Source organism: Drosophila tropicalis, unplaced genomic scaffold (assembly GCF_018151085.1).
Source record: "Drosophila tropicalis isolate 14030-0801.00 unplaced genomic scaffold, ASM1815108v1 contig_859, whole genome shotgun sequence".
Lineage (NCBI taxonomy): Eukaryota > Metazoa > Arthropoda > Insecta > Diptera > Drosophilidae > Drosophila > Drosophila tropicalis.
In genome coordinates this window covers 6,358,858-6,374,504 of record NW_027173353.1, presented here as the reverse complement: position 1 = coordinate 6,374,504, position 15,647 = coordinate 6,358,858, and the positions used below count along the sequence as shown (strand labels likewise).

The following is a 15,647-nucleotide window of genomic DNA, read 5'->3' as shown; positions in this document are numbered from 1 at the left end:
TACCCTCCCCCCCGTACCAGAGGCAAGAGGTTAACCTAAACGATACACCCAGGCCAATTGAATTTCAAATCGTAGGCACACCAAGGCATAACCAATCGGCATTGCATGGCCTTTTGTTCAGTGCTCAATATATGTATAGGAACAATATGGGTAAATATAATACTCGTAAGTATACTCAAATCGTAGTCGCACACGCATATCGAAATATCAAGGTAAACGGACAAACAAAAAGGGAAGCCGGCTATTGATTGATAGAGAGGCGCATTCAATAATTTACTTATGTGGGCATAGCAATCACACCAGCAGTCAACACTGAAATTATAGTACAGCGTTGAACGTACGTGTGTATTTATATTATACTAAACCCAGATACTAGTGCAACTGCCTTAACTATGAGTGGAGGAGTCCGACATTTGCTTACGCAAATAAGGCCAATTTAAAAGGCGTTTCGTTCTGTACGTCAACAATTTGCTTTTGTTGGCCTAATGACTATTGTAGTTCGGGTCGGCATTTAATCGCTGATTTGTGCATATGTACGTGCATATAGTATACGAGAAATTGTGTTGTAATTAGTGGCTAATGCTTTTAATATTGACCTCAAATAAATAAACAGACGGCAAAAAGAAGCTAAAAGCCAGACACGTGAAGGTAATTTCAATGATATCATAATTACATATATTTATTACCAATACACATATGGGCTATATCCAATCCCATCATATCACATCTGTAGCTAAAACATGAGACTTGAATAAAAGTCAATAAATTTAAACAAAATTTGTGTCGGTTTTGTGTAAGAGTAAAAAACACAATTATTAAATTACTTAGTTAATGAATTTGACTGATATTTGAAACTTAATCGCTTTTCTAGTTAAACGGAACAATTAAAAAACACAATTCCAGAAACTATATTGCAAGCAACAAATATTCTACACGCTTTGTTTCTCAGTTTTCCTAGTGTTGTTGGGGGGAATTTAGTCGAATAACCTTAGAACTAATTATTAATTTATAAGTAGTCTAGACTTCCGATTTCAAAAATTAAGAGATTCCATCAAAAGGTTGAACAAACTCGTTTACAAATGTCAAATATTCTCTTTAAGTGTATAAATAAATGAATACAAATCCATCAGTGGAATTTTGCTATATAATTTATAAAATTTTTTGTTTGTAATTAAACTTAGTAAAATATTCAACATTTCTGACCCCCAGAGTATTAATTACAAATTACTCAACCAATTTCACACACACACACACACACAGGCAAGGTAATGAATCTCAGTCAATGAGTTCTAACACAGATTAGTTTAGTTCTCCTTCAACTAATGACGGCAATTCATAACTTGACTTGATCAAATTGAAGGCTTTCTGTTATTAATATGCGAAAACAAGAAGAAAGGCAGAAAAACTATATTAATAATATTAATAATATAAGTGGCAATAAGTGGCAGACCTCAATGTTCATAACAAGAGGCAAAGGGATTAGGTTCAGGTCAACTACAGAATTTAATGCAATGCATTGTACTTCACCAAATTTTCTGTCTTTCTTAATAGAGAAAAATCTTCGGTTTATTATATCTTTCTGTGTGTGTGTGTGTGTGTGTGTGTGTGTCTGTAAAAGGTCAATTTAGCGTTACTCATGCGCCATTAATTGGCCATTTTCATGGCAGGTGCAAAGCAAAGCAAAGCAAAGCAAGTCGACAACATTGCAAGGACCCAGAAAAAGGGTCACTTCCACAAAGCAAAGCTCACAGCAAAAGCAAGAACAACAGCAACAAGAGCCAGCGACCCCTCTCAACGTCCAATTACAACTAAACAGCTTTAATTTAATTTGGAGTCAGCCTACCCTTCTTTCCCTCTTTCTCCTACTCGTGCCACCATTAGTTTGACTGCGGCTGCCACACCCTGGTTTCTGACCTCCGCCCACCGTCCACCTCCTTATTTTGCCTCACCCTCTCTCTCTCTCTCTCTCACTCTCTGCCGCAAAGAACAATGGCGCGGATGTAATGTTCGCATTATGCTCGTTCACAAATTGTAAGCAGCCATTATGTTTCTTCATGTTGCCCATGTTGCTTTCTCCTTCCTCTTCCTTTGCTTTCCCTCCTGCCTCTGTCATCTCATTCCCCACGTGTTTTTAGCATTGTAATGTACGGCCTGCCCTCGTCGGCCTTGGTCCAGGGACCGCCCTAACATCAGATTCCATCGGCATGGGCTTGCTACTGGGCTTTTGCCGTGTTTTCCATTGTTCCACAGACCGCCTTTGCTGTCGTATGTCAAAATAATGGCGGCAACCGGCAGTCATTGTTATTACTGCTGTTGTTTTTGTTGTTGCTGCTGTTGCAACAGCCGCCAGCAATGTCTCGCAGTGGAATATAAACTGGATTGTCTAGTAACTACCTTTTGGGCCATCTTTTCCTATCAAATGACATTGCAGGCCAAACTATTTGCAGTTAATCGAAACTAAAAAACGAAACGGCGAAAGTTTGAACAAAATTTGCAATGAAAACTTTATAACGAAAATGTTTAACTATTCTAATTTAAATTTCAACACATTTTACTTTACTCTTCTCAATATAAAGTCTCTATACTTAAATGATTTCTCCAAGTCTACCAATTATCGAAAAGTTACTTTGGATTTGACCACAAAATAGCTTGTCAATTTACTAAACTTTTCAGTTTGCATTTGCAAAACAAACATCTTGGTTTAAACAAACATTTTATTGTAGTTCTAATTTCCTTCTCAATTGGTTTAATTGAAAATAATAAAGCATGTCAACATGGCCTTAACCACAAGAATTATTTAGCCATCAATTTGTGGTCAAAAGCAAAGGCAACAAGTTCTACCTGAAGCAAAAGGCTGTGTGAAATGGATAAAAGTATTATCACAGCCACTTCTTTAGGGCAATTACTTTGACTCAACACGACAAAAATTAATCGTTTTTAGTTCTGTAAAGGAAAAAGAAGACAAGAAAGTCGAATAAAGTTGATATGTTGTAAACCTAAAATTGGTAACAATCTTTAGCAAACTACTTGAAACTTTAAGCCTTAAGTGGCTGAAATGATGATTTTGATGAACTTAATGACAATATAAGTGTAAGCCAATTGAGACAAATGAAAATTAAACATCGGCTTACTTTTAGGCATGAATCTGATATGTATATATATTTTTGTTATCCTTTATTGGTCATAAATTCATCAACTGCAAAATCCTTGCAAAACAAAAAAGAAGAACCGAATGGAAACCAGTAACCGCATAATTTCAGCGCTTTATTTATGCATCAATGGCATGATTTATTTGCAAACCAAATACACTTTTGGCCAGACCACACACACACATACATATAACACGCCCTCACACACATCACTTCTAGTGTTCATTGTTGTCTACACTTGTCTTGTTTGTCTATATATATATATTCTTCAATCTATGTATATAAAATTTCTGCCGAAACCAACAGTAAGAAAAAAAAAACTATAATTCATTGCAAATAAAGCCAGAAAAACACAATTATTTATCACACACAGAGACAAAAAGGCACAAAACAAACAAAAACAAAGCAAAAACTCAACAAAACAAATGTCAGTCAGTCAGACAGACAGCCAGCCAGCCAGAGAGACAAAACACTTGGTAAAACTGTGGGAAGAGGCCAAAACGGAACTCGAACTCAGCCTACCGAAAGCCGCTCAAAGTTTTCGTTTGGGGGCTAAGGGAAGTGATGGAAACAAAAAAAAAAAAACTGTGTACTCCATCACAGAGTTTGAACAAAGATTTCTAGATACTCTTTAGCAAATGTAAATTTAAATTTAAAGTGTTGGAATTATTTCATTTCTAACCCATCAATTTGTTGATGATAAAGCGAAACACCAACTGGTTGTTGGTCCAATGGAATATGTTTATAAGAATTGTGGGAAATTCATGTTAGATCTCTAACAAGTTATTATGCCCTCTTGACTACAGGGTATGCAAATCTCCGAAACAAAAAAGAAGGCGACAGACATGAAGATTTTCATTTTCTTTTTTTTTTTTTTATTTTTTCGCACTGACAGGACAGACTGCGTCCAGAGTGAAAAGCGGCTGGCTGGGCGACATATTTTGTGCTAAATCTTCTTGTTCACACTAACGCCCTGCTGACAGTTTGTTCACCCTCTTCTATGGCTTTGCCTTCTACTTTTACTTCTTTTAGCCAGATTTTTTTGCGGCTCCTTTGTTTGTTCTTTGTTTTGGGTGGAGTATTGTTGTTGTTATTGTTGACATTTTTGGGGATTTTCAAGTGTGACGGTCAGTCAGTCATTCGGTGAGTCTGACTGTCAGACTTGAGAGTTGTGTGAAATGTCTCACTAAATGGTCAAAACAAACACCCGCCTCAAGGCAATCCATATTACAGTTTGATCCGGTAACACTCATCGTGTTGATGGCCGGTTTGTGTCTCGGCTTAATAAACTGGTTTTCCCCCCTCATTTCTTTCTTGTTGTTTTGATCATTGATCGATGCCTCTGCCTCTATCTCTGTCGCTGTTTCGCTGTTTCTCTGCTGATGCTGTGTATGTGGATATTAAGTCACTTGCGTTTATTTTCTTTTTGTTTTGTATTGTTGATTATGTGTTTGTGTGTGTGCTTGTGTGTGTGTGTTAATTTGGCAGTTTTTTCAACCGCTCAGCTGACATTGACCCACTTACTGTCTGACGTCGCTTTTGTTGTCTATCGTCTTCGGCATTTGCTGCCTCATTTGCCGCTTGGCAACTTCATATTCAGTTCCAGCGATGCTGCGAGTGCTAATTGCGGTCAATAACATTTTGGCGGCCATTCACAGCGTTTCATTCAAACTCCCCCAAAACGAAGTCCCTTCCTTTAGTCGCACCCATTTTGACCCCTCACAGAGAAATACATTTGCATATTGAATTTTCGGATTTTCCATTTGCCATCTGCATTTTGATGTTTGTTTGCCCACGTAGTTTTTGGTTTTTTAAGTTATGATATTTTATAAAACTTTAAAATTTATAGTTTATTTTGGAAAAAGAGAGAATTTTTTTCATGTGGGAGATAAATTAGAAAATAAGTGAGACGAGAAAAATGCATTAAATTTTCGGCGTTGAATAACTAATATTTACTCAAATACGTGTAAATTTATATAATCCGTTAAAATAAAAGCTTATATGGCTAATGAAAAACCAATAAGGAGGAGTTCAATTTATTTTTAGTCTATTTGGCATTGTAAATAATTGACATAATGTCAAAAACTGATAAGAGTGATAAAAGATGAAATGAACTGACATAAGTTCTTCTCGTATGAGGACAATATTTACCATTAACCATATTGATGGAGGCCTAATTAAAACTTAAGTCTTACATTATGATTCCCTTTCTAAACCAAGTTACCACTAACACTTTAGTAAGTGGCAACTATTAACTAATAGTTTCCATTAAATAGTTAATCTTTTTCTGTTGCATGTACTCACATGGATCCTTTGGGCACTGTCATATTCAGGCCATCGAGTACAATATTTGGATTCTTGCCACTGCCATACATTTTATGGGCACGCCTGACACAGACCGCCTGTTGGCGTCGCGTTGCCAATGTCGATGGCTGTGATATGAAGAGACGACGACGTGCCGCCAAGTCCAGATCATTGCTGTTGGTTGCCGTTGCTGTTGATGTTACAGCTGGCGGTAGACCATCGGCTTCGGCATCCATATTTATATTTTTAGTGCTGTTCACTGTAAATCGATAGAAACAGATTAGATACAAATATGCATATATATTTATATATAGAAGTTTGAAATGAAAGCAAAACTTAAATTGGCGCTACTCCTTTTGTTATTGTTATTGCAGTTGCCCATGTTGTTGCTGTGGCCATTGCCGTTGTCGTTGCCGTTACTCTTATTATTTCTGTGCACTGACAAGGAAAGTGAATCGATGGCCCCACGCAACGACAGTAGCTGAAAGTTAGCGCTGAAAATTGCGCTACATTAAGTTTACTGAGAGTGTCAATATAAATCAGAGTACCATTACTTTGGCATTTTGCTTGAACTTTTGAGTATTCATCACTTGGAACTTTTTGCTAGCCACTTTTTAAATTATCACTTCAACGTTTGTTTGTTGAAGCGACCTTTAGGTCAACAAAATTATATATTTCTATTTAGTATTAATCCATTCAACAAAAAGGACCCAAGGACCCAACTCTTAGTCGGGATTTCTTAATAGGCTTTTAAATACAGGCTTGCTATCTTAGATTAATTCAAATTCTTAGAAGCTTTGTAATCAGACTAAGACAAAGTGAAAATTTTGATGCCATGTCTATGTGGAATAAGTCTGTTTAAAGAGTATTTGACAATTCGTGCATGAAAAATTCTAATCCATCTATGTATATATAGTTGTTGTTCTTGTTGTTCTTGTTAGTGTCCCTATATCTGCTTGTGTTGCCTGTTCCGACGCCTGTCAATATAAACTCTGGCCACGATTGTCGCTTGTTCTCTTGTTGTGCTTGGCTATTTTAGCTAGTGTCGTTGTCGTTGTCGCTGTTGTTGGTGTTGGTGTTGCTACTGCTGCTGCTGCTGCTGCAGTTGTTTCACAGTTGATTAAACCAATTTTTGTATATCGTCAATAGCTGAAACTGAAGCTGATGCTGATGCTTTAGCCAGCGTGATGGATATTGCTGTCATGTCCTGGCCTTTGCCTCTTTCTGGTTCCATTGCCTGGCTCTTCCCTGGCCATGGCCAATTTTACTTTTTCTCGTTTTTGTTTTTCCCCTCACTTGTTTTTTGTATTTTTTTTCCTTTTGCCAGCTCGGAATGAAATCAAATTTTGAAAATGGCTCAGTGGTAACCTTCATATCCCCTCTAGTCGCTTGTCTCCTATCTAGTTTGCCCAGTTAACGACAATTTGGCCAAGTGCTTTGGTAGTTGCTTTTTATTTTCATTTGAAATTGACATTTTGCTAATCGAAAATGCAGCAAACAATTTGCCCGGTTTGTGTGCAAAAGTTTCGCAATTATTTTCTACAAAATAAAAGTGGCCGCCAAACAGGGGGTAGGAAACACCCACCCACCCACCAATAGAAGAAGTGGTGAAGGGGTGGGTAAATGAGAGAACAGAGGAACCTTAAGACCCGTGCCATTTTATTGATTTACTTTTGCACCAACAATGGGCAGGCCAAATAAATAAAAATAAGCATAACAACAACTAAGTAACGGAAACAACAACTGACAACCTGTGGTTGGGGGGCTTCAAGGGGGTTTCGAGGTTTGTTGTTCTTATTTTTGCCTCTGTTTTGGTTTGGTTTGGTTCGGTTTAGTTTGCCTTTTTGCGTTTTTGGCCTGCAAGAAATAAACTTTCTTGATAAATGACTTCAATGTAATTAATTTCTGCTCAACTCGCAGCTCTTGCAATACCAACGTGAAGGGGGTGGTGAGGGGGCGCAAAGGAAGCTAGAGTCAGAGTCAGACAATGGCCTGGTACGACGAGAGTTAAGAAGAGACGAAGGCATCCTTGTTGTGGCAGCAGCAGCCACACACCAACACCAACAGCAATCCTCTCTCCTCCTCATGAGCTATGTCCTGGTCCTGCTGTCATTGCTAATGTTAGTTGGTTTTTGCCTCACAAGTCAAGAGTTGCCTTGCAGCATTTCAATTAAGAAATATTGTTTAAACACTGTGTAAGTAGCCACATGAGCAGACTGAAACTGATATAGGGAATGTAAGAAACGAGTCGGGAACTGAGAAACTAAAATTGTTTAACAAATTGCATCAATTGAAACTGTTTCCTACTTCATGTAAAGTAAGAAAATTATGAATGAAAACATATTCATCACAGGACTAAATCAATTAAACGTTAAATCCAATTACAATGTTAGTTATTTTTCCTTATTTCTTAATTAATAGCCTGAGGTTTCCTTACTTGATTGATCTTAAAATGCTAAGCATTTTGCTTCTTAGAAATAAGTTTGATGGACCCTAAATTTCTAGTTTCAATTATTAGCTCTTTAAGATTCTCTCATTACCTAAGCAAAGAGTATTTCGGCAATAATAGGCAATAAGCTTAAGTAGATTTAAACTCTTTTTTATATCTTAAATTGTTAAATTGTTCACAGGCGACTTTAATTATATTTTGATTGTTTCAGACAATCGGTTAACCGCTTTTGATTTTGAAGTGGATGAACTTGTAATAAAGTTGTATTTTAATTTAATTTTCCTTTTTTCCTTTCTTGTTTTGTTTCTAATTAAAAACTTTACATTCTTACCGCAAAAACCGCAAAATTTAATCCAAAACTAAAGAACTCAAAAGATAACTAGAACTACCTTACCAAAATCTCCTTAATCTTCTTGCCCCCCATCTTTTGGGGTTAGCTGCAAATTAGAAAACAAAACAAATAAAAGTTTTGTGCAATAATTTTTCTACCCAAAAGAAGTTGGTCAGGCACGAAAAAAAGGTGTTGTTCGACAACAACAACAAGCAGCAAACTGGGGAAAAGTATCCTTTAATGTAATAAAAACAGCAAACAGAAGGCAATCCCCAAGCCCAGGAAGCAGAACAAGTGAATCTTTAAAGTTGCGTATCTGTGAGATACATGTGTATCTACATCCTTATTGGCTGCACAGATTTGTATTCGCTTTACTTGAAATCTTTATGGTCTTTTGTAAGAGTTTTGGATTTAGGGCGAGACGGCAAACAGAATGACAGGACCATTGAGGCGAAATGGGGAAAGATAGGCGGCAGAGTGAAACAGGTGGCAAGTTGGCAGGCAGGCAGGAAATAAATAAAATCACACAAGCAGCGCTCGCACATGCACGAAAAGTAAAATATGCTTATAAGTAAAATACATACATATACAACCAAAAAAAAAATAAGAGGGAGCAATGGAGCCAAGTTTGAAGTTCAACAAACATAAAGAAGTGCAAATTGTTGCGTGTTACGATTGTATCTATCGAATACAAAAGGTATTTCCTGCCAACAAATATATTGTATGTTGTGTATAAACGCCGCCATAAAAGGGAAACGCAAACAGAACGATAAAGCAACGAAACGTTGCGACAATGAGCCGAAAGTGAACTTCACACACACACAGAGAGAAACACACACACACATCTATAAGTTTTGGGGCAAATAAAAAAAAAGTTGTAAAATGAAATGATTATCTGCCGCCTTTGTCTGTCCTAAACTGGCATAGACATTTTGTTGCTATCTCCAGCCATAGATAGATATATACACGAAACGTATCTAAAGTATCTAGGATTTGCTGTTTATGTCGGATTGCGAGACAGGTAAATAAGTCTATAAACACAGACAAAACAAATAGTCTAACTCATTCGAGTCACATAATTCTAGGGCATTCGGTTTACTGCCGTTTTATTTGCCTGTGCGAGATGTGCGGCATATATTTATGATCTTTATGCTTTTATGGTGTCAACTATTATGGATTACTGTCCAAGGATAAGATTTAATACATGGACGTCAAAAAAGTTATTGATTTCATCAAACTAAATCAGACCATAGATAGACTAAAATATATCGTAGGTTTATCTGTTTATGTTGAAAACGTTTACAAAAAAGTAAGTCCATTAATCTTATAGCTTAATTTAATAATCAAAAATCAAAACGTCAAAGATATTTTTTGTCATTTTTGAAAATGTCATTAGATCGTTTTCCTTTAGTGTAGTTTTCGTATTTTGTTATGTTTTACAAGTGTCTTTAAAGTGAATGAGTGACTTTAATTAAAGACTCTAAGCATTATCGATTGTTTTATTGTGATGTTAATCTCAAATATTTGTATTTTATTGAATATTGAATATTTTGCAAACTGGCATCTAAATAGTCAAAGTTTAAAAGATCCCCCCTTAAGCATATCGGAAGTTTGAAGTATTTACCACTTGAGTGCTTGGTTTTATTGCTTTTAGCTGAATTTACTTACAGACCGATGTTGTCTCGAAATGGGATAAAACGGGTCAATGACAGCGGCAAACTAAACCAAACAAAAAAACAAAAACAAATTGCAAAATCTCCAAAGCTCATTTACATATGCAAAAGCCTTTGAATACAAGCAGAAACACGAGAGAGGAGAGAGAAAGAGAGTGGGTAGAAATAGGTAGAGGAGGACGCTTGAACGGAAGCCAAACAATGCCCCTTTTGCCAAAGTAATAAATATTTATGTTTATTTTTGCACATACACATATATGTAATACTTAAAATGGGGCCTACTTTTTATCCCACTTTGTCGCTTGAGCACAAAAATTTGCACAACATTTTACGCTCAATAAAATTTCACAACAGCAACCAAAAATCTTTTCGACGGTCAGCGCCAAAAGAGTGCTCTCATGTGTTAGTAATGAAGCCGAATCCTTAACAAAAACACAAAAAAAAAAAAAAAAAAGGGCAAGGAAACGAAGAAACAAATCGAATAATGAATGTCTAAAGAATAGTTACAAAAAAGTGAATTTATTTGTCTGTATGGTATGCATTTATCAATGTAAATTATTTTCAAAAATAATAAACACACATTTAAAGGAGTTGCTAGCCATTAGTTAAGAATGGAACACGAGACTCTCTTGTTAGACTATGATTTTCGCTTCTTTGTTATCCTGCTCGCCATTGACGCTAGTCTCTAATATTATTCCATCCTGCACGTAGCATACTTTTATGCGTTGCGAGTTTTAGCACAACATTGTTGGTCACCCACCACCCACAAAACTGCACTGCAAGAAATCACATATCATATGCAATCAAATATGTATAATGAATTTTTCACAGTTCATAGTTTATGGATTGATTTGAGTGCAAATTAACCTGTCATAGCGCATAAGTTTCAATTATTGTATTAATCAATGATTTGTGCATTTGTGTTCCTTTTTCTGCCCTGTATGAGTATGTTAGTAGAATTTTGCAATTTGTTGCACTTTATGACTTGCACAGGAAATTCGCTTAGTAGTCGCTCAACCCCTCTCACCGCAGTCTTCTCGGTCCCCGTATTCATTTAGCTTCACTGTCTCTCTCACATGTTTGCCTTGACTCAGCGTATTTGTTGTCAATGTTAATTGAAAATTGAGAACTCAAAATTCTAGTTTACAGCTGCATAAGCATTGAAATTGCAATTACAAAATGGTCAATTGCAAAATGAAATCGAATCGCTACAGAGCATAGCAGAGCAGCAAAATACGTTTAGAGAAAGTAAAATTGAAATGTGCACATATACATACAGATATAAGTACGTACATATGTGTCTATTTGTATCTATGTAAGTACACTGTAGATACCATGAATGAGAAATTTTGCAGATATTTTGTAACTGAATTCTTAGTTGGAAATGCAATAAACCAAAAACTATGCCAACAAAAACTATCAAACACAACAACCTCGATAATATTCTTTCAACTTGTCAAGAGTTAAGTCAACTTGCATAAGAACTGATTATGGAAACATTTGTAATGTCTATTTTAAAATTTCAATCTGAATTCGTAGTTGGTATTTTTAATCATATATTTCGGAATTGTCAAGGTCAAGGGTCAGGGTCAACTTACCACTAGAGGAACAAAACTCATTCCATTACTTAATAAAGGAACTATAAAAACTGTTGATGTTGATATGAGTTTACTTACATTTAACCATGAATAAATGCCATAGTGGCTTTAAAATTGTTAATCTTTTAAGCTATTTAATTGCATAACTTTAACTTTGTCTCAGTCGTCTGTCTAATTGACGGGGCAATTAACTGATTGTTTATTGATATATAATTAATCATATCTATTTGGTATTTTCTAGAATCTAGTTTAATTACTACCTTGGATATGTAATCCGCTAACTGGTTTAGTTTTATGTCATGTCCAATTTCAAATTATTTGGACATTGTACTTCCTTGTAAATAAGCAATTTGTAAGCCATTCGCAAAGTAAATAAATGAGGTAATAAAATAAATGGCTAATAATAACTATGGCAACTAATCTTTCTAAAGTGAACTTTCACTGTGTTTAATAATTTATGCACTCCAAACTGTAGAAAATTAGCAATTGTCTGTAAATTACAGCAAAGTCAGTGAAACAGTGAGACTTTGCACATTCACAAATCACTTGATTCAAGTGGCAACTAAACGGCTCAAGGAATGTGCATCCTCGAAAATATGGCAACGCGGAGAGCTCATCGAATTGTTGGCTGGCGGCAATTGTTTCGCACTTAGTCACAGTTTAGAAGCTGAGTGAAAAACCGGATTCTAGTTAGATCTTAGTCGCTAACAAACTTGCCTATAACAGAACTTTGGCATAGAGGTCGTCCACTGAACGCCACCGCCTAGGCAAACTTTGTTTTTATTGCATTTAAATGAGTATTTGAGTTTTTTTCCCCTCGCTTGAGTATCTTGGACTTGCGACTCGAACTTGGCAATGAATTTTTTTAGCTGTTGTTTACTATTTGTGTAACAAATCAATGCGGGACTACAATTCATACTGCACATGCATATGAGTATAAGCATACAGAAGGCATTGCATGCCAACGAAACACTCAACGCATGACACACTAACATTCAAATGCAAATGATTGCAGCTTCTCTATGGCAGAATGTCTGTAATTTACACATAAATTAAAATAAATGCCACTGCTTGAAAATCTAGAAATTTCTCGGCCCCCCGTTCTTCTGCTTTACTCCATCTCTATCTCAATGTGATTCAATTTCAAATTCAATCTGAAGTGCTCAATGTGTGAGAAATTGTCTAAGGTCAGTTTGGGTCATGGCCTGATGAACATGGCCTGTCCGAGATGACACAATTTGTGAACAAAACTAGAAATTATGGACAGGATTTGCAGAATTCATTGCAAAACTAATACAAAACCAAAAGCACTTGAAAATAATACTACTAACAAAGCAAAGATAGTTAGAATTTCATTGAAATAGCTTATAAAAACATATGCAACAAAATCTTTTAAGGTCACCCATAGAAGAATCGGTTTATTACCTCTATTTAAGCCCTCAGCGATGATATCAGCGATAGTAAAAGCTTTAAAGTTGCTAAAATAATATGGAAAATACATTTTAAAGGCATTCAAATATTTGTTTTATAAGTAAATTTTGTCATTGTGTTGGAAAAATAACGTCACTTTTGAAAACGTTAGTGCATTATCTTTGGTTTTGGTTTCCTTAATTAGTTAAACTTAGTTGGGGGTCAAGCCGAGCAGAGTGAGTCTTTGTTTAGAAGTAAACATTTGTATGTAGTACTACATTTTAAAGATAAATCTTTTCTCCAGAACAACAAACAAGTGCATTCCAATACTGTATGTCTGTATGTAGTTACGCCCCCTTGTATGTCTTTACAGTTTAACATCACCCAGTGATTTCTTTGGATATCATGACTTTACCTCTTCACAGGGTGATTTTCACACATTTCTAACACATTTGCTCACACCCACTGAAATATTTATGTCTTTGCATATTTCACAAACACATTTGCACATGACAATAACAGCAAGGAGAACAAGAAGAGCAGGAGCAGCCAGCAGCAGCAACAACAGAAACATTGCCATCAAGGATTAGCGTATAGGGGCAGACAGAAGACAGTAGACACTGAACCCAATGATGATGATGATGATGATGATGATGAGGATGACGATGCTGCTGATGATACTGACAACCACTGCAAAGTAGCAAATAGAAGCAGCAGACGCCAGTCAACAGGACCGAAACATAAAGTGCATTGCGTCTGCTGCACCAAAGAGACGCCAGGCAACTGTGATGGTGGCAAACATCATAACGACACAGACACGTAGATACATATATATCCCATGGGGTGTTCAACTGGAGAGGCACAAATCTCTGTGACACCGACAATCACTTTCAAGCCGCAACCCAAAAGCAAAACCCAAGCCAAACAAATAAAAACCAAACCAAATGCAGCCGAAAGTTTTGCGCGAAATCGATCAAGTATACGCCCTGTATAAACGTAAATCTCATATATTCAGCCGTCTTCAAGGATGCCAGACAAAGTCACGGAGATGACTTGTCTCCTGTTTAGCATCTATTTGCATATATGTATGTATGAGTCGACGAAAGAATGGTTTTTGTTTGCCTCAGCTTTCTGTTTGTGGGTGTCTGTGTTTTTTTTTTGCCTGTCTGTTTGTTGGTTTGTTTGCTCTTTTGCGTGTGAGTTGTGTGTAAATATTTAAACACTTTTATTGCTTTTATTACGCAAAACAGAATAAAATATATCAAGAGTCTTGAGAGTTCCTGTACAAAAATCACATACCAGCTATTCAACCCTTTAATTGCACTTCTCAATTCCCCTTTGGAATGAAGAAGTTTCTACACTTTTGCACATGTCAGACATTTATTTTTATATTCTCTAGGGTCAAGGGAATGTTTATCTCATAGCTTTGAGTTACTTTAATTTGGCCAGAGAAATTGTGTAGCCGTGTGTTAATAAAATCAATCGAAATGGTCCAAAAAATTTAATTGGCCTAAAGAAAAATAAATAAAACAATAATAAAAAAGAAAAGACAGAATGAAATAAATAAACGGGCCAGTAAACGTAAAACGATTGCAGTCCAATGCACACACACACACACACACACACTGACAAACGGAAAAGTCAAAAGGCGTTATTCAAATTGTCCTTTAATATCATTACAAGAAGAAGCATATAAGGCTTCAGAAGGCAGCGATATCTTATTAAAGATAATAAATAATGTTCAACGATTGACATTTAAAATAAATTTTACAAATTTAGTTAGTTTAATAAGTAGAATAGACTAATTAAAACCAGTACTGATTAGGGTAAGCAAATTTCGATCATATCAAAAACCAGTCTCAATTTTATTATTTCGTTTCGAAAATACAAATTTATTTGACTCTGCTTCATTTTTCTTATATTGGCATATTGATAGAGTCATGACAAACGTTGCCCGTTATTTTCAATATATCTTTATAACATATCTATAGATATCTGTATATAAATATATATGTATGTATATATGTATTTGTATATTCGCTTTTACAATTGACTGTCGCCGGCAATTGTTTGGCTATGATTTAACTAACATGCAGTTTTTCTGTGTCCTGCATAGGGTCCTGCAGAAGCTGAATGCAGGCGCATAAAGGCCATTTCAATATTTGTCTGAAAAAGGCATAATTCATTTGTATTGCTCGCAGGCACAACGTGCATTTAATTTATTTTTATTTATATTATTTTTGGGTTAGTTTCGTTTTATTGGTTTTTAAGTAAAAGCAATTAAACAAACATGGAGAGGATATGGCATGGAGGTGGGGGTGAAATAAAAGCCAACCTCATAATTAACACAGTCTGGCAAAATTGCGCAAACATTTTCCAGCCAATTATGCACAGATTTTTCATGCTCACTTTTCCAAGGTTTCCCACCAAATAGCTACTGAACAACTAACTAACTACTTTCAGCTAAAAATTTAGTCGACAACAATAACAATTAAAAATGAGCCACCATTGCATTTTATGCAAGTTTTACAGTTGAGCGGATTTTTGGTTGAAATGGAGACTAGAAAAAGCCAAAAAAAAACTGAAAAAAATAAAATTAAAACTAAAGCAAACTAAGCTCGAGTCTCGGTTTTCCAGTCACAATGACGTTGGTAACGATAATAATGTTGTTGATGTTGATGATGCCTCTTCTGGCTTAGTGCTTAGTCAACTTTGTTTGCTTTTCCAGCTGGT

General features: G+C 35.9%; 1 protein-coding gene across 2 annotated transcripts in view; it reads right to left on the bottom strand.

Moving 5' to 3' along the window:
- osy (oskyddad) overlaps window positions 1-15,647 on the bottom strand; it is a 51,235-nt gene that overhangs the window by 30,175 nt on the left and 5,413 nt on the right. For both annotated transcript variants that reach the window (XM_068295993.1, XM_068295994.1), the window contains exon 2: window positions 5,454-5,712. In XM_068295993.1, the coding sequence (XP_068152094.1) occupies window positions 5,454-5,689 (236 nt within the window). In that variant the 5' untranslated portion in view covers window positions 5,690-5,712. The remainder of the gene's footprint in view (window positions 1-5,453; window positions 5,713-15,647) is intronic.